The sequence below is a fragment of the Sphaerodactylus townsendi genome, linkage group LG07 (genome assembly GCF_021028975.2).
Source record: "Sphaerodactylus townsendi isolate TG3544 linkage group LG07, MPM_Stown_v2.3, whole genome shotgun sequence".
NCBI lineage: Eukaryota > Metazoa > Chordata > Lepidosauria > Squamata > Sphaerodactylidae > Sphaerodactylus > Sphaerodactylus townsendi.
In genome coordinates, this window is record NC_059431.1 from 75,212,870 (window position 1) to 75,238,139 (window position 25,270).

The 25,270-nt window shown below is 43.4% G+C and overlaps 1 protein-coding gene across 1 annotated transcript in view; it reads right to left on the reverse strand.

Moving 5' to 3' along the window:
- Positions 1-23,312, reverse strand: part of RORB (RAR related orphan receptor B) — a 179,017-nt gene extending 155,705 nt beyond the window's left edge. Inside the window, exon 1 of the mRNA XM_048504725.1 lies at positions 22,667-23,312. Coding sequence (XP_048360682.1) covers positions 22,667-22,673 — 7 coding nt within the window. The 5' untranslated portion in view covers positions 22,674-23,312. The remainder of the gene's footprint in view (positions 1-22,666) is intronic.
- Between the last annotated feature and the right edge of the window lie 1,958 nt (positions 23,313-25,270).

Here is a 25,270-nt window from a genome sequence, read left to right on the forward strand (position 1 = left end):
CTCGTTCATTATGGAATAATGAAATGGATGATTCCAAGCAGCAATCATAAAGTGTCTAGGACAATATAACAACAATAGGCAGGCAGTTACATTTACATCATTTAGGACAGGCTAAGCAAACAGTGTAAGGACAGTGGCGCTGTATCAGTCATATGGACAAATCTAGCTATTCAGGGACCATGTAATGAACTGCATGATATCATGATATTCCATAGTCAGTAAGATTAGATTATTCATCAGTGTATCTGAGGGCAAATTACACCAGTTCTTGGAGAGATCAATGCTTCCTGGACCAAAATTGCCTCAAGTAATGGTGTTTTTTTAAAGCCTTTCTTCTAGACTAAAGTTGCATTAGCTGATGTTGAAGCTATACACACACCCACTGATGGTAATATCATTTTCATCCATTGAAAGGCTAGGTTTTCTTGCCTAGTACTATGAGATGGTCTTCACCTATCTGGAGTGGATTCCACACAGCATATTTACAAAGAGTTGCAATCGTTATAAATGAATTTGTTTTCCATTTATAAAAAGGGAAAACAAGTTCATTTATAATGATTGCAACTTATAAATATGCTGTGCAGAATCCACTAAAGTCAGGAAAAATATGTTTGGCAGAAACCTTTAGGGTAGGGAACCTGCGGCTCTCCAGATGTTCAGGAACTACAATTCCCATCAGCCCCTACCAGCATGGCCAATTGGCCATGCTGACAGAGGCTGATGGGAATTGTAGTTCCTGAACATCTGGAGAGCCGCAGGTTCCCTACCTTTGCTTTAAACTGACACCATAATGGAAAGGGAAAGACCAACATAGGGATTTCAGTGAAGGAAAGCAGATAGCAGAGACCTGCCTGGGAAGGCCACATCAAAGGGAAGTGAAGGTGCAGGGCTTCAGGTGCCTATGTACCAATGCCTAAAGCTTGAACTTTTAATGCAGACAGAGGAATAGAATTTAATAGACATAACAAAGACTTGATGGGCTGATTTCCCTGACTGGAATGGTTATGAGTTATACAAGAAAAACTGAAACAATTGGAAAGGAGATGGAGTGGCACTGTATGTCAGGAGAGAATTTGCATGTCAGGGAATACTGGAGGAGGTGGGTGATAGACTGGTGGAAAGTATCTGGGTGAGGATAAGGGAAATAAGGATAAATGGTAATATGGTTGGAATCTGCTACAGGTCTCCTAATTAGGGTGAGAAGGTAGATATTGCCCTCTTTGAACTATTTGAAAGGGTATCCACCATCACAATTATGGGGATGGATGCCTTATTCGGTAATAATCATACCACTCTCCACCTGAAAGCTAAAGGATAAAAACACCCTACAGATTCCAAAAAATATTTTTCAAAATTTCTTTTTACTCACTGGTATACAGTACAAAATATCAGGCATGTACAGATGCCTTCACAGTAATTAAATATATACAAGAAAAGTGAGCATTAAGCTAACTGCCTTTACAAAGAAAATTCACAATAGGCAATAACATTTCCAGATTAGTTGTTATCTCAAGATGGTAAATCTGAGTGTGTCAGAAGGGTGATTTTCCTGTAAAAATGCTGCACAAGTTTGCTTCCAGAACCTTATTTTCACCAGTTTGTCACCCAAATTTTGCACCCAGATGTTTCTTGATTTATGTCCCACTGTAATATTTGGGACAACTGCATTTAATCAAGGGGTGAAATAACAACCAATCCAGAAGTGTTGTTGCCTATTGTGTAAAGGCAGTTGGCCCAATGCACACTTTTCTTGTATATATTTAATTATTGTGAAGGCATTTATGTATGCCTAATACTCTATACCAGTATATCAGTAAGTAAAAAAGAAGTTTGAAATTTATTTTTTGGAATCTGACGGGTGTTTTCATTCTTTAACTTTCACCTGCAGACTGGTGAAAGAGTATCCAGGCAGCATGACCTTGCAGTTATGGATGACTTAATTTCCCTAATGTGTGCTGGGAGACAAATTCTGTTAAGCATCCACAGTCATGTAACGTCCTGATCTGCCTGGCTGGCAACTTCCTTTTTACACTGTGGAAGAAGCTATGAGGCGATTGGCCATAGTCAACTTAATATTAATTAACAGGCAAGAACTGGCAGAAAGGATGAAGGCGGTGGGGACCCTAGGTGAAAGTGTCCATACCCTCCTAGAATTTGTTTTATAATGGAGGACCAAGGAAGTTCCTAGCCAGACGTGTATGCTAGGTTTTAGTAGGGCAGACTAATGAACTCAGAGGCATGATGAGAGTCATTCCATGGGCTGGAATGCTGAAAGGAAAACAAACAAGTGAAGGGAAGGCCCTCCTAAAAGAAGAACTCTTGCAAGCTCAAGGCATCACATTCCAACAAGATGAAAACATGGAAGGGATCAAAGAAGCCAATACGGATGAACAGAGAACTCCATGATGAGATAAGGGAAAAAAGGAAATGGAGGGTGAATAGAATATCTGGTGGTTGCTAGGCACTGTAGGTCAGCCATCAGAGAGGACAAAGCTCACACTGGCCCTTTCCAGATCGGCCATAACGGGCTTCTGGAGGGCTGGCCCAGGGACTGGCCCTCAGGGAGCCGTTTCTCACAGGCGGTGGCTAAGTGAAAACGCAGCAGCAATCCCACCTGGCTCCCTTCCCCTTCCCCAGGGCGTGCCTCAGGCGCCTCCAAAACCCTCCCACCTCCTGGAGGGAGGTTTTGGCACAACAGAGCATTCCCGCAGCTGGTGGGAACGGCAATCAAGAGGGAATGCGCTGCCTCGTTCTCACCTTGTTGATCGCCCTGCTCGGCTCGAAGATCCTCCCTTGCTGTCCCTTCTGACCCCTGGAGGTCGGAGGACAGTGGGCTGGCTCCACGGAGAAGGCAGGGCTTGCACGACGGGCGCACGCAGGTGAGTGGGAGAGGGACAGAGGCAGGCGGCTCCTCTGCAGGCCGCCAGATGTTTCAGGCGAACGGCTCCCCACCCCTGCACTGCAGAATTCCCAAGCCGGGACCGAGAATGGCCCGTAAGGCCATTGAGTCAATGCTGACCAGGAAAGCTCGCTTCAACAATAAAGGTTCTTCAGATATACGAAGAGCAAATGCAAGGTAAAAGGCAATAGGCCCACTGTTGGGTGAAAATGGAGAAACACCTGACAGAGGACAGAGTGAAAGCAGAAAGATTCATTGCCTATTTTGCCTCAGTTTTTTTTCCTGGAGAAGAGACTGGGCCCATTTAAAGATGGTAGTAGGCAAGCCATGGCATTTGGACAGCTGATTGACATGGACAGAGAGGTTGTTGAGAAGCACCTGGCTAAACTGAATGGGTACAAATCCCCTGGGCCAGACGGTATGCATCTGACACTGCTCAAAGAACTGTCTAGAGAGCTGGCAGAGCCATTGTTCATCATCTTCAAGACCTCTCAGAGAATGGGAGAAGTGCCACAAAAGTGGAGGAGAGCTAATGCAATCCCATTCTTCAAAAAAGTGAAGAGGGATGACTAGAAAACAACTAGCCAGAGTCTGACCTATCCCAGGGAAGATATTGGAGCAGATTTTAAGGGGGTCAATCTGCAAACATCTGAAGGACAACTTGGTGATATGGGGAAGTCAGAATGGATTTTTTCCTAACAGCTCCTGGCAGACCAACCTTGTTTCCTTCCTTGATCGAGCGACAAAATTACTAGATTGTGGGAATGCCATTGATATTGTTTACCTTAATTTCAGGGCAGCATTTGAAAAAGTTCCACATGATGTTCTCATAGTTAAAACTGGAGCACTACAGATTAAACTCTAGGATAGTTAGGTGGACAGGGAACTGGTTGGAGAACCACATCCAAAGAGTAGTTGTCAATGGTATTTCATCTGATTGGAGAGAGGTTCCAGTGAGATGTCACAGGGCTTGATTCTGGGCCTGGTACTTTTCAATATTTTTATAAATGATATGGATGAGGGGGTGGAGAGACTACTATTACATTTTCAAATGACACCAAACTGGGAGGAGTAACAAACATTTCAGAAGATAGTATTCAATGAAATCTGATCGTACTGAAAAGTGGGCAGATGTGAACAAGATGCAGTACAACAAGGACAATTGCAGAGTTCAATATCTGGAAAACAAAAATGAGAAGCACACATTCTGAATAGGGAACACCCTTCTGGGTAATACTGTGTGTGAACAAGATATAGGGGTACAGGTGGACTGTAAGCGGAATATGAGCAGTCAGTATGATGCAGTGGCAAAAAGTGCTAATGTGGTCTTCGGGTGTATCAACAGGGACATAACATCCAAATTGCAAGATGTCATAGTCCTGCTGTATACCACAATAGTTAGGCTTCACCTGGAGTATTATGTGCATTTTGGAGGTCTCACTTCAAAAAGTATGTGGACAGAATGGAGGTGGTATAGAAGAGAGTGACAAAGATTATCAGAAACCTCTTAATCAGAAAGATTATCAGACCAAGCCCTACAACTAGAAGGCATGCATAGTCTCTTACAACTCTTCTGTGGTTCCAAATGAGAAATTTTTTCTTTTTGTTTGTAAAATTATTAAAGCCATATGCATACTTGTCTTTCTTCGAGTTTTTTAACAATGCTGGGGTGACAGGTTAGCCAAGGGTTACAGCATGACATGTTATACAAATGTTGAGGCAAACAGCCTAGCTTACCATCTGCCCTCTAAAATGAGGTACAGAGAATGGGCAAAATAAGAAGAAGGGGGGAGAGAATAGTAGGGGAGGTGATTAAGCTGCTTTCTCCCTATTTAATGCATGGGTCTCCAAAGCTACACGCAGAAACCAGGTCAGCTATCTGCGAATTTTTAATTTGTGTCCTTTTGCTTTGCCCATAGAGATTACTGCAGCAATTGAGTAAAAATATATACAGATATAGATACACCACTGAGAAGCAATAGAATCAAAGCAGTGCATTACAGTCTATAGGGATTACTTTCATGCTACGATCTGGCCCCATCCTGTTGTTCTGCTGAGATTATTGGAATAGCGTAATAGCTGATCAGTCATAACACAGCATGACTTTAAAGCAAAAACTCCCCATAACAGTCAATAAGGCTTTACCACATGCATGATGAACTCAATGGATGATCTTTACTTCCAAGTGAGACTACAAATATTTGGGTGTGCTTACTCACATAAAAACCCCCTCAAAGATCTAGCTGAGTTATCTGAATATACAACGAGATTTCCACGGACATGTCAGCTGTAGCGTGCACACAAAAGGCTGCTGAAGTGGAGCCATTAGGCAGCCTCTAGTAATTGCAATCGTGTAGGTGGACGGGAATCACACATTCTGTACCCCATTCAGATTTTTATATGATAGATTCCATGAGCGCAGCAGCAATCACATACTGGTTTATTCTTTGAACAGGATTCCCCAATAGGGTAAATAAGCATGGATTTAAATAAAATCAGGAATAGTTCTGTGCACTAATATACAATGTATCCATCTAGAATGTTTATTAAAAATTATAATGAGGCCATGAAAGCTTACTTAAAATTTGGCTATCCAGAAAAACAAAGTGATTTCTCTCTTTAAAAGAAGAACCTTTACAATGGGATCTATACAAACACTTTCCTCCTAATTCAGTTAAAGGGGTAAAAACAGTAATTCCATTGTTTGTTTATTTCAGAATTATCCCATTGAATTGTCTAAAGTTAAATATTCATCATCAATAAAGAAATAATTTATAAGGGAAAGCTAGGATGGTCAAGATAAAAAAAATATTACCCATGCACTTAATTATTTAGGACAGGCTTGTGAAACTATTTAACTAGTTTGATTATTATATAAATAACCAGTGGATAGAAATAAACCAAATTAGACTCCTTTATAAAGTTTCTTTATACTATTAGTTCTTCCAGATCACTGTCATAACTGGCAGCTGCTCCCAGAGTTACAGGCAGTGAAAGATCGTTCACACTAACATCTTTACCTGGAAATATCAGGGACTGAACCTTATGGATGCAAAGTGTGTATGTTATTGTGGTCACAAATAACATGGCAACCACAGCCCCTCCCCTAATAATACTGTTTTTTGTTCTTGGTGAAGACAATATTTTAGCTTCAATTTAGGCATCTAGATTTCTATGAATTTTAGAGCTTTCTTCTTGTATCATATTTACTTACTTTTTGTATATAATAGGTTTACAAAAAGGACACCGCTGGTTCCAGATTTTTTTAAATTTCAAATTCATAAAGATAGTTTTACAAGACAGGAGTCTGATCTACAGTATCTGATTTGCAGTCCAGCCAATTCTAGATACATTGAAGTCTCTTGTGACTAATTTTGATTGAAGTTATTTGCATTGCAACTCAGCTCAGTTGAGAATTAAACTATCTAGATGCAAACTCTAATCAAAATTCTTCTGTATCTCATGTGTTCAGCAATCTGAAGCTTGTTGCTTGGAAGCAGGATTCTCACTTGATTTTTGAATAATAATTCACTTAAAATTTAAACGCAAAATTCTATTTTTCAAATTTGAAGTTTACTTTTTAGAAGATTACCAAAGCATTTACGTGTGCGTGCGTGTGTATGTATATATATGTATAATATACACATATAGGTGGTCCCAAAATTGACTGTTGCAGATATCTTCCGCAGTTATCTTTGACATTTAACTTTTTATAAGCAAAGAATAATAAAGATTTATCAGTCAGCATTCTTCACAAGCCACCTAATTTTGCTGAACTAATCATGTGTATTTTTCTCAAGCATACTTTATTTATGTTGTTACCTTTTCTCTCTCCTTGGGCCAGCTAAATGACATCTGATGACCAGCATGGATCCATATAAGGATAACTGTGCCTCAGAGCTGAGCAAAGTGTGGCCATTTAAGATGTTTTTCACAGCTACAAATTCAGATTTGCCACCAAGGAAAGACATAGAAAAAGACCTTAACCAGTTTTTTTCTGTGACTTATTATGCATATTTATAACCATTTTTGTAACATTTTTAGAAGATTTTAAGTTTAACTGTACTCTTTAAAAATGTAAAGCAAGAAGACCAAATTCACTGTGCTCTTTAGAACTGAGAAATCAGAGAACAACTGGAAATGCCATGTTAAAAGCAATGAAAATTCATCATTTGTGTTACTTCCTACATGGCAGGTCCATTGACTTCTGCCATTCAGAGCAGCTGTCTAATTTAACTATGTGGTCAAGCAAGTGTTGGTTCCTCGTTACTTTTACAAACCAAACCAGATATGATTGTATGAGATATGTAAACAGATAGCTTTAAAAAACTAAAAGAGGTTCACAATACTAAAAACAGCTCTAGAGGGTTTGGATTATAGATATTTAATTTAGATATTTTGGGGAAAGTGGATGGTATAAGAAAAGAATAGTATAACTCCTCTTTCTCCAGGAATGCTGTGTTGATCAAATTGCAGATCCACTGATTTAGTTTTAAAGCTTAAAAAAAAGATACGATCATGAATTTTTGGGCAAAACATCTTGCTTGCCTCTGATTCTTTAGTATTTATTCTTAGGGAAATAATTTTCCTGAAATTTTAATAATTATTAGAGATGAATGGTAGGTAAACTTTCAGACTAAAGCAGTTTAGTTCTCCCCAAGACTGCTTGCTACAATCTTGCTTGAATGCTTACATTAATTAACTCTTATAAATTATATGTATGTAAACAAAGTCATTCTAGAATATAGTGCAGTATCTTCAGACATATGACCACAGAATCTTATAGTACTAAAACATAAACTAATCAATTAATTATAAATTATGAATTATAATACTCTGGTTTGCCAATGAAATATATATATATTTCTGTTTTACTTTTTGCTTAAGGAATGTATTGTAATAGAAAGGCTTTGGAGATTAGGTGACAAGATACAACATTTGACTGAGGCATAAACTGTGTTTCTTTCTGGATGGTGTACTATGCTTAATATTACCTGTCTGCATGCCTGCCTGTTCCACTCCATTCATCTGTTTTGCTCATAATTGAAGATACACTCTAAAACCTGCAGAAGTCTCTGAGATTCTTCCACTACAACAAAGTTGTCTCTTACAAGGCTGTCCTGAAACTAATTTCAGGAACTGGCAATCATGAAACTGTTAGACTGCCTTACCAAGAGAGAAAATGGAGGGAAAAGTACTATCAATGTTGCTGTTAATAGGAGCACAAGGCAAGGGAAAGATTTAAACTGCAAGGGAAGCAGTGCAAAAATTTGTGAAATTCTGTCATACATCTCAATGGGAAGGGGAATGGCAGCAACACTCCTTAGATGATATGATAGACAGAAAATAAAATAACAAGTCTAGTCAACTAGGGATAAAATGGATGTTGGACTAGGACCAGTTAAAACTCGGTTAAAATTTCTACTCAATCTTGAAGATCACTTGGTGACCTTGAAACAATCATTAGCCTCACCTGCTTTCACGGGGATGTTTTGGGGATAAAATAGGGTGAATATGTTCTACCCTAAAAGAAGGGTAAGATTAAAATGCATAAATAGATCATCATGTCTTAGGCTGTTTCTGCACAGCTGGAAAACAGAGCCCTAGGGACGGTAAAAACACTGTCCCTGAAGTGCTGTTTGCACAGCTGGTGCTGCTGCGATGCAGCAGTGCCATGCTCACCCCATCCCAACTGGCACGAAAACACCGCTTTTGAAACTTGCTCCCTGGGCAAGTTTTGTTAAAAGTGGCGTTTTCATGCCGGCACTGTGCAAAGTGCACCGGCGTGAGGGCTCCACTTTTGGCCCCTCTGGTTTCCTGGATAGTTGGAAGAATATGCCCACAGCTCTGCGCAGCTCTGGACAGCTGGAAGAATATGCCCACACTGCCCTACAATCCCCAGAGGTCAGAGGGCAGCATGGGTGTGTCCCTCCAGCCATCCAGAGCTGTGCAGGGAGGAGTGGTAGGTGAATGGGATGACCCACAGGCAGCTCCATGTGGAGCTGCCTCTGCGGGTCACAGCAGCCTTGGCACTGCCTGCACGACACCATGCGAACGGTCTCGTGCGTCCACCGGCATGAATTATGCTGGTGGAGTACTGTTTCCTGCCACTGTGCAGAAATGGCCTTAGTCTTTTGCCTTCCAAACCTACCTATCTAGACCCTCTCCTATTTGTAACTAATACAATGAATTTTCAAAAATATTTTTTCACTGCAAGCCAAATCCCAATCTTTAATTTTCCATTCAGTTTAATTATACTTACTTCATCTTCTATTATGTTATGAATCCTTTTGGTATTTTAGAGTTACTTGTCTGTAAACAAACCTGCTTCCATTTTTACTGAAATTAATTTTGTTTTTGAGACCAAGATCAACCTTCTCCAACTTATATTATGCAACTTTCTTGGCAGTTCATTATTTTGATGGTAAAAGAAACAGCAACTGAGAATCTGCTTTTCAAAGTTTCCTTTTGATCAAGTTTGCCAGTCAGCCATAAGCACTTTTGCTGAACAACATCCAAAAATATTGATGAGGAACAATTGAAACTTTACTACAATAACTCTCACAAAATGGCTTGAGAAATAGATGTGACATAGGGGATGAGGTGCAGGCTGCTAATCTCAGCCTGCATTTTTGTCGATGGTACAATAAAGATAGTGATTGTTTGTGGCATTTGGCTGAATATATTTGTAACTATAGTAATACTGACGAATGATCCATAGTGCTGAACTTGTGTTCATATTCAAAATTCAAGAAATATTAATCTCTAAAGATTCATTCTGTAGTTGCAAACCAACTATGAGAGCAAACCTAAACAGATCTACTCAAAATATAATTTGGGACTATTCAATGGGACTTAGTCTTATGAAAATGTTCTTAGGACTGCACTCTATGTTACTATTTTCGCTATTACCCACCACTGGATCTTTTTGCTTTTTAGGACCTGACAGGAAAAAAAGATTATTGAAAATGGGCATACAGTCTAAATGAATGTCCCAAAGGCAAAAGACATTGGGAGACCTAGTTTCAAACTAGGTCAGTACAGTGTTTCATTGCACACTTCCTCAAAGGGCTGTTTTTGGGATACAGGGAATGAAACAGAATAGTAACCCCCTTTAAAGGAGTTATAGAACAAAAACCTGGGCCGTTTCCGCACAGCCCACGGAGGACGCCTGGGGGGCTTGGCACCACCCCAGGCCGCCGCTCGCACAGGCGCCGCTGATTCCGACTTCTTCTCCTCCCCAGGGCGTCAAGCCGCTGTCAGCCTAAACAACACCTCTTTAAAGGGTTGTTGTTGGGAGGGGAGATCTTCCTCAGGGCGCTGTGCTTAACCGGCCGGGCTGAAGACGCTGTCTTCTCGTTTCACCACTGTCGGGTGTCCTCCTGCCGCTTCATGGGTAGCGAGCTCCTCGCTTCACACCTCGTCCCTCCGACCTTCAGGGGTCGGAGGCTGCGTCGAAGCGGGCTGTGACGCCTCGCGAGGCGACACGCAGGGATGACAATCGCGAGTGGGGCTGGGAGGGCGAGAACGCTCCGTGCGGAGCCGCCTGCCGTCTGCCGGCCTCCGCTTCGCCCGTTCGCATGCTTGCAGTAGAGCTACATACATAAGTATTTGATCTGTACATTCATCCTTCAGCAGCCCTCATGCTATATTCCTAAACCTTTCCTACATTTACTTCCCTAAACTTGCAAAGCAGTTTGTGGGACAGAAACATTACTTAATTAACCCTGATATTACTTTGAGCATCAGAGGATCAAGATCATTAGTCTGTGAAGGTCAACACTGTCTTCTCCGACTGGCTCTGGTTTCCCAGAGGCTCAGGTAAAGGTAATAAACACAAATAGTTAAGACATGAGAAAAAGAAGGAATCAAAAATGAAATGTATTTATATGCAGCCATGAGTTCAAATTCCTATGACATGGTAGATACTATGGGCTTGATCCTACCAGTCAAATGGATCTGTTTTACAATGACCTGTATCCAATCATGCAGTTTTTCTAATAGGGTGGAGTTTCTGTTTGCAGAAGATGTGGCAAGTTCTTGTAGTTCCCCACTCCCTCTTCAGATTCATTGCTTGTGCTCTTACTGAGGATGCAAATGATTCAGGGGCCCAGTGGGATGAAGCAGGAAGGAGAAGTCCTATTCTGCAACAGAGATGATTGGAATACTTGTCCATAGCAAGCTCAGCATTGTTCTTCTAACTGGCACCAGCTTTATGGGGTGCCATGTAGAGTCTTTTCCTGTCACACACTACCTCAAGTTTTTAACTGGAGATGCCAGGGATTGCACTTAGGACCTTCTACCCGTAAAACAGATTCCTTATCACTGAACCATGACTCCTCGTATGGTCTGCTGAATGAAGACACTTTCATATGCAAAAGATGTTCTTTCTCTGGAAGAACCTTCTGATGGAGGAAGGAAGCCTTCTTCCTCTGAAAGAACACCAATGAGCAGAATGACAGGATCACAAATTATGTGGCACTTCCCAATATTCAATAGAGTTGCATAATAGCACAAAAATTCAATTGATTTCAATGGGGTCTGGATGATCCAGGATAGCCCAATCCCTTCAGATCTGAGCAGCTAAGCAAGGTCAACCCCAGTTAGTACTTGGATAGGAGATCACCAAAGAAGTTCAGGATAATTACACCAAAGCAGGCAACAGCAAAATTTCCTTGGAAACCCTACAGGGTCACTGTAAGTCATCTGTTACTTGATGGCACTTTCCATATTGTTGCAGTTCCCTTTGGGTTCCATTATCCACATATGTGAAGAAAAATCCAGGTGGCTGGACCAACTGTTTCATTAAAAATGGGAAGGACCATTTGAACAGAAGCCTGATGTGCACATAAAGGAACACATAGTGTTTTGGATGGAGAACATGATGTTGGAAGAATAATTATCCATACAAGTTAGCACATATGCTAAGATGGAGAACAAAGAGAACAGCTAATGTTCATAGCAACATTTATTTCTAGCTTGATAGAGAATATATTTAAAGAAATGTTGAATAATTACAAAATATTTTATTAAATATTAGCTGTAACATCATACATAGTTTAAACATTACTCAAAAATCTAATATTACAATAATTTGATCTTGCCACCTTCAAATAAATACAATGGGATGCAGCACACAAGTATTAAATACAGCAATTTACTGTTAAGATTGAAAAAATCAGAAGCACCGTATTTTGAAACTTAAAATGCTTTCTTCTTTTTATTGTATGTTTGACGTTGTTCTCTGAACTGAGAAAGTTTTGAACGCTATCTTTTTTTCAAAAGGGGATGGGGGGTTGGAATAAATGTAGTTCTATGGTACATCTCAGTGAAATAACTTCCAGCAGCAATTCTGCTCTACTACAATGGGTGGGAATTTTACTACAGACTTCAAAAAGAGCTGGCTCACACCTTTTCATATTGTTAAAGGTGCTTTTTGACTTTGATTCTCTGGGAGCCCTTAAAATCTTTTTTTTTAATGCAACAGCCAGCCCCTGAGTTTTACATGAGCATATAATACATACATTCAAATCTAGTTTGGCTTATCCACATGAATAGCCTCAGGATAGCAGTTTTTCCCTGTAGAATATGAAATAATTTCTCAAATAATGTGTTCATTTGACAGATAATCACTACTTGACCTTAATTTTTGACAGAATACTTTGTTTTCATTGCTGCTAACATGGAAATAATATAGATGTTTAAAAATAGATTTTGGGCCATACACTCTCATGTTATATTCTAAATATTACAAAGAACTATTTTTAATTATACTGGTTTATTTAATTAGATTACAAGTATTTAGAAAAACAAATTTCCAGCACCATGAACTTGCAATGGACATGATTCAGAGACTATTTACTTTGAAAGTCCCATTGATCTCAGTAGAAGAAATGTCAGCATTGGCTTAACTTTTCTTCTGAAATCAATAAGACTTGGAAATGAGTAACTTTGGTTAGATCAAATGAGTACGCTATATTACACAGTTGAACCTTGTCTTTAAAACACATTTACAGAAGCACCTTTTGAATCATAGCATATTTTCAGACACTATCAGCTTCAGTTTTTGGTTTGCTGCTATGTGCAAATGTGGATATTGTAATGTGAGTTAGAAAGTTTAAAAGGTAGCTGACTCGATATTAAATGGTAATTTCTGTTAATGTATCTTTCCTATTTTGAATTACAAGTGTGGGAACAGCAAATAGCAGATTTCCCCCCTTTGGTTATGCATGAAAATTACCTACTCCAACCTTTGAGGAAAAATTAATCATAGACCTCATGTGATATAGTTTTCAATAAAATGGAAGATATAGAACACAGAACAAGTCAAAAGTCAAACTTTGTTTAAACCATGCAAAATTGATTAAATAGGATTCTTGCACTACAAAAAAAGAATGTCCCAAAAGTACAAAAATTGTGTACAACTGCATGAGACACTGGTATCCGTTTAGATTTCCTGATCATATTGAGCATGAATTTCTGTCTGTTTTTCACCATGTTGAAACTCCTATGTAATTGCAGTTCTTTACACCTCCAGTACAACTAGCATGATTTGCTACAAATGCCGTTATAACACCTGTGGGCATCCTGGTTAACAACTGAATTGGACAGGGGGGTCATGGATTGAAAGGACGACATGTGGGCTATGAAAGGGCTACTTAATATAACCTATTATATTGGTGCAGTGGTAAAACTAATTTCTATTCATTCAGTTATTAGTTCAATCAGTATATATTCCTCTGTGCTTCCTTTGTCTTTAGGTACAAAAGCAGCCATCCTTCAGTTTCACAGAAGACAAGAGTTGTTTTCTTCTAGTCCATTGCATCAATTAAAAGAGATAAATGATTTATTTGGCATTGTAGGACATACTTTCATATGGCTTTACAACGGCAGGCTGCTATCACAAAAATAAAGCAAATACTTTTTAGGGGTCCAGTATAACAACAGAAATTATTTTATACTTACTCTCTTTAAGAGATACAATGTAGTATCCTAGAAGAATGCTACTATTTAATTTTTGTTTCAGCATTCATATACATCTTTCTTAGCTCACATAAGGACACATTTTAGAATGAGAGGTCACCCATCTATGACGTGAACTAATAATGTCTTCTCCGTAATTTTGTACAATAGGAACATCCTTTAATATCTAATTTTATACAATAGCAGTGCAGTCCTAAGAACACTCTCCTGGAAGAAAGCCCAGTGAATAGACCTGAGCAGGACTCTGGGTTAGACCTGCTTAGATAACACTTTTACAGTATTATTTACATGAACAAAATCAAGGGATAAATACAAAGACTTTATGAAACATATTTTGTGAAACCAGTATCACAGTGGCAGATTTTCCACTTTTCTCTGTCATTTTGTATCAATGCATTTATTATAATATCCTTACAAAAGATTGTACCTTATTCCAAAGCAACACAGTGCTTAAGAATTGAACATGGTATTCATCCGTCATTTGAAAAATATATTGGTAAGGCTATACACATAATTTATAGTAAAAAACCTGACATGAATAAATGTACAAAAAATCGTTAAAAGTAAAAATGTCCCCACTCTCATTTCAACCTGTCTTTCTTTCAATATAATTTTCAGACTTCTCATATGATATTTGAATAAAAGATAATGACTCTGAACAACATTATCAGGGATAATGCTAGTCTACAAAAAGATATTCAAGAAGATGATGGGGACTTCATTTCCAGGCTTGATTTATAATATGACTGGGAAGATATCAGTTGGTATGAAATTGCCTTTTCCAAAATGTTAACAGTCATATCATACAATACTGTGTGTCCTGTGGACTTTTTAAGTACAGTAGCAAAACTGGGTTATGTTTTACTTTCAATGAAGGCCTTAGAGTATTTTTAAATAAACAGGGAAACATCTACTGATGCCAAAAAAGTCTTCCATACATTACTAAAAATGTTAATATTAATAAAAACACAAACCAATGACAAACAACTTGAACCATCCATGCTGTTGCATTCTGACTCTCCTTCCAATGAAAATACTATCCGTTTGATTATGTAAGCACAGAGTATTTCAATGATATTGAAAATAAAAATAAGCAATTATTAGTATACAGATTATCCCTAAGATAGTATTCGAAATTAACCTCTGTCATGTTTCAGTTACATATGATGAGTGATCATTAAATAAGAGTATTAATTATACTAATATTATAAAATTATCTTCATTATTTTGTCAGATTGAAGAAAAAGTGTATGTTTGCATGCATTTTGAGTTATGTGGTTGAGTATATTGCATGCTCTGGTTTAAAGTCTTAAACACCATGCCTTTCACACCATGCCTTGTGCCAGTACAATTTACAGTTTCCTAAATTGCTAATACTATTACATATGTATGTATATACAAACATGAGTGTGTGCATGTGGCACACTCATATACACAGAGACAGTTAGACAGATAGATAAATAATGTGTACAAAATTGCACTCTATAGGCTGAATCTGAATACCACTATGCTAGAGATTGAACAGAATCTAACATGTCTGTCATGCTTAAAATTAGCACATTGTTCAAAACTTATTGTTTTAATATATCTCCCTCATAGACTAATCGTAGGCACTGATAAGGTTACCTGATGATGCATCCTAAACATAATTTCGCCAGAATATTGCTTGTAGAAGCAGCAACTGCTTGCAGAGGCAACAACAGAACTGAGGGAAGTGAAAAAAATCTTTGGCATTTTAAGTGTTCCCAAAGTACCAAAAATAAAATCAAAATCTGTAGGAGTGACACCACAGGCTTTGTGTCTGTCCTCCCCACACCCCCCAAGTCTAAATTCTACACTGTGTCTGTCCTCCCCACACCCTCCCCAAGTCTAAATTCTACACTGTTTCATGAAGGTATGCAGGGTGAACAATCTCATTTAATCTGTGATGAAACAATCAGTTGCTTCTGATTTCAGTTCCAATAGGAAATTCCAGTTTTATGTAGGAATTCTTGGCCAAAGCAACATGGGCTGTTTTGCTTTTTCAGGCAGCCCCCCACCCCACCCCACCTTCAAAATTGGGTCCAAACTCCAGAGAGGTTCTTAAACCCCAAACCAAATCTATGGACAGATGACTGTGCCATCACAAAGCAGCTTAAAGCTAGGCAGAATGTAATGTACACTTCTAAAAGGACATTAAGCTAAGGGTTCTCCAAAGGATCAGAACCATCGTTTTTGAGCACAGGAAAATGCCATCTCGGGCACCTCTTATCTCCCACCCACCTTCCTGTAAAGCCAGCCGCAGGAGACTTGAAACCAAAATGAAACCCAAGAAAGAATTTAGTTGCTTCAGTTTGGGGCAAGTCAGACATGTGGAGTTTAGAGTTCAGACAGAACCCTTCTCGTCCGCCGTCCGCTTTTCAAACCGGACCTCTCCTTTCCACACTTGCATTTAAAGAGACGGATCTGCTGCCCCGGCTTCAATTTTGGGGCCAAATTAGTAAACTGATCTGGTTTAAATTGTACTCAGTAAAGAGAAGAGGAAGTGAATGGGATACTCCCTCTACCAAATAGTGTGGTTCTCTCTCTCTCTCTCTCTCTCTCTCTCTCTCTCTCTCTCTCTCTCTTTACTAGCCAGAGAGACCTTTACAGCCTGCTCTATAATAACCGCGTGTTCAGCCTCGCAACCTTAACGTGCTTTGATTTTGCTGAAAGCCAATAATCTATCGATCAGGCGGGCCTTTCCGTTAGGGACAAAATTGAAAAGGCAGCGCGATTAATATTCCATTAACCAACCACTCCGGTCCCAAATCGAACGGATCGCTATTGCCGGAGTCTAGTCTATTAGAGACGGGCACCGCTTTCTGCAGATGAACCCGGCGGCGTTGCAGAGCATCATTTTAAAAATAGATCGGGGCGGTTGATTTTGCATCACTGATGGAGCAGGACAGGTCACCAGGAAGGGGAGCCCAACTGCAGCCCGTAAGACATTCTGGTAAGCTCCAGGCGGATAAGGTTTCCCCCCAAGTAAATCTCATAATTCAGTGGCACTTCCTTCAAGAGCAAGCGTCTTTAGTTTGCAGGTTCATAGGACAATCCTGAACAGAGTTACACCCTTCCAACCCGTTGAAACCAGTGGATTTAGAATGGTGCCAGTCTACGCGGGTGACACTGTTAAACTGTTAAGGGAGAGGAGGTAATGAGATGTGTCCTGCTTACCTATTTATTCTGTCCTGTTTGTTTTCTCTAGCCAGTTTTTGTGTTTTCCTTTTACTGTTGTCCTGTGGTAACTAAAAACTCAGCAACGTTAGAATAGGCTGCTTACAAAAGCAACTGCCAAGCACACCTGAATGTATTGTGATTGGTAGATCAGGGTGGCTGATAGCTAGATCTAGCCAATTCATCTATTGACCTGATACCAATGGGGATCCAGACCATTCAGAGAATGCAGACTATTGGCTAACCAAAGCCGGGTACCTTCAGAGTCTCAGTCAAACTATGAATTGCTTAGTCTGGTTGTTGTTGCCAAAATGCACCCAGAGAAATCAGAAGTGCTGAATGGGCCACAGTTGACACAGTTACTTTCTAGGCTACCTTTCTTGTGAACAGGGGAAGGGACAGTTGCAAACGATTGCTCTACAGTTGCTCTACAAGGAGGGAGGTGTTGTGAAGATAGGACCCATCTCTGGTCTTATCTTTGTCTCAGGCTGCTATCCTAACAACACTTTCCTGTGAGTAGATCCCACGGAAGCGACCAGAGTAGGACTCGGACTGGACCTGTTTAAGATTGCTCTCTTAAATAGGTAACCTGAATGTAAGGCCCACTGAAAACTGGGAGATAAGATGGGGCTTTGGTGCTAGTGGCCTTCCTCCCACCGTGGAAGAGGAGGGTGGAGAAAAATAGGAGAGAGTGAGTCTTCCCAGCTTGTTTAGAACTCATTCAAGACTTCACCCTTTTTCTCCTGGCCTGATTTCATCCTTTGTGAAAACCTCACACCTAACATCCTAAACAGGAAAAAGTATTGTCTTCCCAATTTCTGCCTGGCTGTCCCGCTCCCCGACCCCGCCGAACTTCAAGCTTCTGTTTACACAGAAACTGGACTCTCCGGGAGAAAGCTACTTCAAGAGGCTACTTGTGAGGATGCGGGAGATGAGGAGGTGTCGATGAGGAGGCGGTATAATCCGTCAAATGTAACAACCCTAAATTTACCTCTGGTGCCTGCCTCTTCAGTGGATCCTGCAGATGCTTTCTTGGAGGTCCCGCTGAATGGAGGGCTTGCTTCTGGGGTATTCATACCACCAAATGAGCTTAACTTAGAAGAAAGTGGAGTCCAAATCCATGAGAGTTTTAGCACTATTTTTAAAACAAATATGTGAATTGCATATTGCGGGAGTGGGGTGGTGCGCTTACCGATGTGAAAAGGGCGCGACCACATTTTTTCCCCGTTTCCACGGCCCAAGGAACTGGATTACAGTAAACCACTTGGGGGCTCTGGGGAAATGATCTGTATTTCAAAGAAGCGCACTGCTCTCCTTTCCCCTCCCGCGTGTGAAGTGGACACAACTGAGCGCAACTTTCTAGCGTTCCTGTCCTCGATGCGACTTTTAAGTTCCCTCTTCACGTTCACTCTACGCAAGAAGTTGTTTTTCTCCAGCTGATCCCACAGGCCAGGCGCTGCCTCCGTTTGCAGCCGGGGCGCTCCCAGGAATCGAGGAGGGGGCAGGGCGGGGATGCCCGGGGAATGGAGGCGGGACGAAGAGCAGGAGGCTTTCCCTGCCCCAGCTCTGCCCGTCAGGCGCCGGGGGCTGGGGGTCCTGCCCCGTTCCCTGGCCTTGTGTTCTCAGCCGAAAGAAGTGGGTCAGTAGAACACATGGCAAGTCCCGACTCACAGAAACAGACGAGGACAGGGAGAAGCGAGAGCCGGAGCTGGTGTCAATCATTGGCTTTGAACAATCCGAGCTCTTCCGACGGGACTGCCAGTCAAACTGACCCTGCCCTTCGCAACCATCCCAGTGCTCGGCCAGTCCTTTCTTGGGCCCTGGCAGCCACGGGACAGAACTCGCAGCCTGATCCCGTTTCCTGTCCAAGCTGGAGGAAGAACAACCGAGCTCCCAAACATTTTTTTGAAAAGCAGGCTTCATCCTATTCAGGCCACACCGGCCCATTTGCCTTGTCTTAAAAGGGCCCTAATGGCCGACAAGCCATCCTCTGCTAGCAATGCCCTTAATTGTTTCTACCTTAGGAAAGCCAGATGGTTTACCCAGGTGGAATTTTTAAAAAATACCCCACACACCTCGAAACTGGAGATCTGACCGGGTGAACATAGCACTTAACATTTTATTCCAGCATAACTTTTCAGTGGACCAGAGCTCACTTCTTCAGATACAATGTAGGAGAAGGTATGAAACACAACAGCAAGGTCAAGCAGCCAGGAAATGTAGAAGTATGGGAAGAAACCTACAATTTCTGTGCAGAAATGTACAGTTTCAGACGCAAACAAGACTGATACAGAGACATGTCCCAGGTTATGCTGAGCAAGTTAGCACCTATAATAGATGGGGAAGCGAAGGCTTCCAGATGGCCCTGGACCCTAGAATGGGGCCTGTCTTGTTGGCTCTGCCTTATCTTTCAAGCGCACTCACATAGGCTGTGCACTTGTGTAACAGCAACCTCTTCAAGCCCCCTTCGGACATTTGACCTTTCCTCCCCACCAAGCACACTCAGATGCAATGATCTTATCCGTGTTTACTAAGAAGCCCCACTGACGTCACTGGGACTCACTCTGCAGTACATATGCTTCCTGCACCTCCAGCCTAAAACATGTTTACTCAGAAGAAAGTCTACGTTCAATGAGCACACTCATTTGAACACAGCGGAGCTTTTATCCAAGTTAACAAGTGTAATGATAAAGCTGTTAGTTTCTGGGACGCTGTCGAACTTCTTTGGCCTCTCTTCCACTAGGGCGGTTGTCATCTGGGAACCTGAGTTTTTTGTCTGGAGGAGGTGCCTGAGCTGGAGCGTGGGAGGGGGGGGGAAGAGAAGGATCTGTCTGATGGCTTTGTGACCCCTTCTGGTCAGTGGCACTGAATCCCCCCCCCCCCGCGCACCTTGGTCCGGCAGAAGCCAATGGACTGTTGCGTTTGAGACTCAGTTTAAATGACAAAACAAGAAAGAGCATGTCTGGCCATGTGCAGAGTACCTTTTCCTGGCTACTGAATGACCACTTCCAATATCTGCACACCTGACTCAGAGGGCTTCCAGCCCAGAAGGCATAATCGGCAACCAGGTGCTATTCTTTTATTTAGAATCTTTAATAACTGCAACTTGGTATAGTCCCTTGATGTGGGTGGGATTGGTCTGAAAACTCCCTACGGACCACAACCATCTCGAACTTGTCCTCCCAGAGCCCGCAGACTCACGCTTCCTTCCTCAATGCCCCGATCTGCCCACATCTCCCGAGCAGGCCGGCTCTCCAGTTTCCCCCAAAGCGCAGCATCTCCAGTACATAGGAAGTTCCCCACTTGCACTCCTCAAGCCCTCGTTTCAAACACCCCGCCACCAAAAACGCAAGCATTGCGGGATACAGCACTTCCCCATGAACACACGCTGTTGCTTTCATCCTGCCTCGCCACCCGCCACCCCCCGGCCCACCTTCTTCCCTATAGGATGGCCAACTTAGTCGTGCCTATCCGTCTTGTCAGAGGTCAACAAGTTGGACCAGGTCTGGCACACACCCCTCCCCGCTGCTGCTCCTCCACGAATCTGGGACGCTCCACTGAAGTCCACCGGCTCACGTTTTTTTCCTACTAATTGCCTGGCGCAGCACTTTCCCTTCAGAGGATCCCGTCAGCTAAGACTTCCCTTTTACCTTCCCCGCCTTTTACTCAACTAAGACCAGAGCTAGCCGAGAAGAAAGTTTATTTGGTTACCACCGGCCCAGTTACTAGCGCGCGCTGGGTTTTAAGCCTCAACTCAAGTTAGGAACTATCTGCGGGTTTGATGATCCCGAGCTGTGGTTTTGTGGGCTCGCGACTAGAGCTTGGGCCCAAGAACTTTCCTTCCAGGCGGGGCTGGAGGATCATTAACAGTTTCAAGTTGGGGTCCTGTCTTCAGGTCAGGAGGAGCAAAGTTGCTTAGTGGGACTTCCCGGTCTAAACTGACCTCAGCTCAGAGTCTGCCAAATACGGGACAAAAGAGAGGAGAGAGGGATGACCATCGAGAAGGCTCGGGCATTGCTGCTTAGTCAATGGGATCAGTAGTCAACGATTAAAAGTCTTTGGGGGCCTGGGGCTTCTGTGCGGCATGGCTTAAAAGGGTGATGTCTACCGACGGAAGAGGACCTTTCAGGTAGGAAATGGTCTAGGCATGGCTATTCTCTTGCAAATAAGAATAAGACCTTTTGGGGCTTGGTTCCAGGCGCTGCTGCCCCTAGGGTCAGGCCTCTCTGAGTGGGAATGGTCAAGTACAGCAAAGTACTCGGGTTTAAGTGCCTGCGGAATCCTCTTAGTGGCTGCTGAAAAGTTGCCTGTATGGGATTCTGTTTGGGAGATGGAAGTGGGGAAGAAAGAAGAGATTGCGACAAATCTCTGTTTAAGGGGCAGGAGAAAGAATGGAAAAGGATGTTGTCGTTTATTGAGACTGACCAAGAGTTCTATGAACATACACAGAGTTTTCCACGAAGGAACGAATTAATCAGCTCAAAAGTTAGGGAGAGGTTGCTTGCCTTCTCCTAGGACTGACAAGCTGAGACTCCGGCCCCTTCTGCACATGCAGAATAATGCATTTTCAACCCACTTTCAGTGCACTTTGTAGCTGTGCGGAATAGCAAAACGCACTTGCAAACAACTGTGAAAGTGGATTGAAAGTTCACTGTTCTGCGTGTGCAGAACTTAGGGGCTTTTGACAGAGCCCATCACTTTCTTCCCGCCCTCTCTTGAGTAGCTGTCCAAAGCTGGAATTCGAACTCAAGATGGTAAAGGAGCGTGGCCGGTCAGTGGGGTGACCACCTGCGTGCAAGGGCAAAGATAAACACACTGTCCAACTACGAGACCCTCTTCATCAAACCACACAAAGGAATCACCGGCCCCGTTTGCAATCTCCGGCTGTAATGGACGTCAATGGGATTTGGACCCCCAATGAAGGCTATGGAACAGCCTCGCACGGCACCAAACTGGGTGCTGGAAAGATTATCGGGCTTCCCCTGCCCTGCCGGCCAGCATCCCTTTAAACAGCGCGCCAACAGTGCAGAAATCCCGTTCTCCTCTGGAGGACTTACTAGCCCTCCCTTCCCCTGACCCCCCCCCCCCCCAAAGGTTGCCTGCCCTGAGCCACCTGACTGTGGGCCCCCACCCAGGCGAAGACCTTGAGCTCAGTCGCATGCCATTTCAGCACATTGCACCTCTCCCTCCATTCCCTTCGATGCCTTCCTTGGCTTCTGGCATATGGGCTGCCGGGCTCAAGTTTCCCCATCGGAACTCCTACAGAGGACAAATGGTTGTTGGATGAGAAGTAAAGGCTGCGCAGCTCTTGAGTGAACTGCCACAGAACTTCTAAAACAGGGAGTGGGCTATTACCTATAAAGACACCATTCGCTATTACAGAGGGGTGGTGGTGACAGCAACAGTCCAACAAACAGTGGAGAACTTCGTAGCCAGCTTAGTCAGCCTCCATTTCTGGTCATTCTTGGACCCCCCCCCCCCGTCTTTTCCCCAAACGGTTGGCGGCAGCAATCAATTGCCCCAGGCTGCCCTTTGGGGTCCCCTTAAAGCCCCCTCCCCCCTCTCGCCCCCTTCCGTCCCCCTTACCTCGCATGTTGCCGGCGGTTCTCTGCTCAGCGCACTCATGTAGCTATCAGCTTAAAATCCCCTTCTCAGCAAGAGCGAAGACGGCGGCTGGAGCTCGTCTCTTCTGCTGGGGAAATCATTCCTCTCCAAGGTTGTTTGCGCGTCCTTTTTTCTCTTGTCTCTTTCTCTCACACGCGAAATTCTTTTCTATGGAAGAAAAGGCTGGGGGTTGGGTTGGGGAGGGGGAATGTTTTTCGGGGTTTGAATTGCGCGACCTCGCCTGCCCTCTTCCTTTTCTCTGCGCGTCTCTCGCTTGCTCGCTCGCAGCTTTAAAGTAGCACTAACCGACTCCCAAAGATTTCTTTTGTGATCACTTGTGCCGAGAAGCCGCCGTGGCAGTCTCAGCAGCAGGGGGAGACGGGGGGCGACGGGGGCGGGCGAGATTGTTGTCTGTTTGTTAGTTGCAAAGGCAAAAAATGAGAGGGGAGGGAGGAGAGTGGAGAGGGGTGTCTTTTTCCCGAATTAAAAAAAGCGAGCGGGAAGAAGAACGGGCGGGCGGTGCAGATGACCTAGCATGGCCGTTTTCACATGACATCTGTGCCCGCTTGAACAGATTCCCCGACGCAAACGTTCACCGTCCAGTTTCGCAGAGCCGCGCATAAAACAAGGGAGGCTGGAGACGGAAAGCAGCAAAGAGGCTTATAGCCGGGGGCCGACTGCGCCGGACACTTCAAGCTCCGCCTGCTGTCAGCGGCGCAGCCAATCCTGAGCCGCTCGCGGCGGGAGCCCAGCTGAGGGGAGCCCCGGACTGCCCCCGCGCTGAGGGGAGGGGGGAGGAGGAGCGCGAGACACAGACAGGAGGGAGGAGCCAAGGCGAAGAAGGGCAAACACGACCAGGCATCCGCGCGCGCCGTCAGCACCCACTCGCGCCTTCCCGCCCGGACAGCATCCCATTGCCTCGTTGTGTTACTTTCCGTGCTTTCTGTGTGACACTTTGAACTGTTTCTCAATAAATCAGGAGGAACGGGGGATAACTAGGTGAAGCCTTCATCTCCAGTTGTTCAAATAATATAACCATAAGAAAGGACTCACATGTAAACTGTGTGCACAAATGGATCTAAATTATTACATCAGATAATCATGCCCCCTCCCTTAGGGCCTTTCCCCACTTACCTTAAGCCCAGTGCTATTTGAAGAGAGTAGCGCGGGGTCCCCCGGCACTCCCCACGAGAGGGGCGGCGACAGTGCGGCCGCCCCGAAGCTGCCGCTGGGCCTTTCCCCACTTACCTTAAGCCTCGCGCTTCTTGAGGAGAGTTCTGCGGGATCCCCCAGCACTCCCCATGAGAGGGGGTGGCGACAGCACAACCGCCCCGACACTGCCGCCCCGTCAGCGCGAGGCATCCCTGGCGCTCTTGCAAAGGGCGCCTTTAGATAACCCCGCACTCCAGGGATGCCGTGCGCTGGGAATTGCACGCAGTGACGGCGGCCGAGGGAAAAGTGGGGAAAGGCCTTTGCAAGAGCGCCAGGGATGCCGCCAGGGATGCCTCGCGCTGAGGGGGCGCGACAGCGGCAGCGTCTGGGCGGCTGCGCTGTCGCTGGCTGCCCCTCTCGTGGGGAGTGCCGGGGGACCCTGCGCTACTCTCCTCAAGTAGCGCGGGGCTTAAGGTAAGTGGGGAAAGGCCCTATGGGAGGGGGCATGATTATCTGATGTAATAATTTAGATCCATTTGTGCACACAGGATCAACTACATAACATTAGCTACCCCGTTTGGTGCACTCGTATATAGAGAGGCAAATAAATAAATGAATTAGGCTATTTCAAAAAAAAAAAAATACAGAATGTAGAAAAAAGATTGCAGTGTGAGATTTTAACAGCAACGGGGTCACCTGGAATCCAGTTAGTGACCAGAGATTTCTGTGGTTTGAAAAATGTAGACAAATCAACACTCCTCCAGTAAACAGTTTGTTTGTGAAAGACATATTTCTCTTAAACTGTTCTGCACTCTAGCTAGGATTTGTTCAAAGCCCCCCCCCCCCCCCATTTTGGAAGGGCAGGCTGTGGTGACAGTACCAAGATTATGCAGAGCAAATATGCCAATAGACGTACTGGTAGAGAGAAGGGAATTGGTTGGTGATGGTTGGTGATCTCACAAACATGCAGGCATGCACCAGCATAAGCAAGGAGTACTGCTGTGGTTGAACTCCTCTGATTATTATGGGAAAAAGGAATTGGAAAGTGTTCCTGATAGGTTAAAGGCTACAACTGGGTCAGACTAAGGTTGTTTAACTTTCTCTTCCTTTGAGCTTCTACAAGACGTCTCCAGCCCAGACCAAAAAGCCAAAAAGTGGACAGATAGAACTTTATCATGTGAAGCATTATACAGGCACTTTTCAATAGTTCGGCTTGTGTTTGTAATATTTTGTCACCTGGCCCATATCTTCAAGATGGGTCAGGCTAACAAAAATGCTTACATTAAGAAATAATCCAAGATTATTATATGGAGGTTGTTTCTCTGCAATCACAGGGCAATCTTCATCTGTCAGATCCTCGGCTGAGGTCTCACTCTCTGGTGCAGAGTTGGGTGCAACCATTCCCAGACCTGGCTGGGATGTGGGAACAGGATT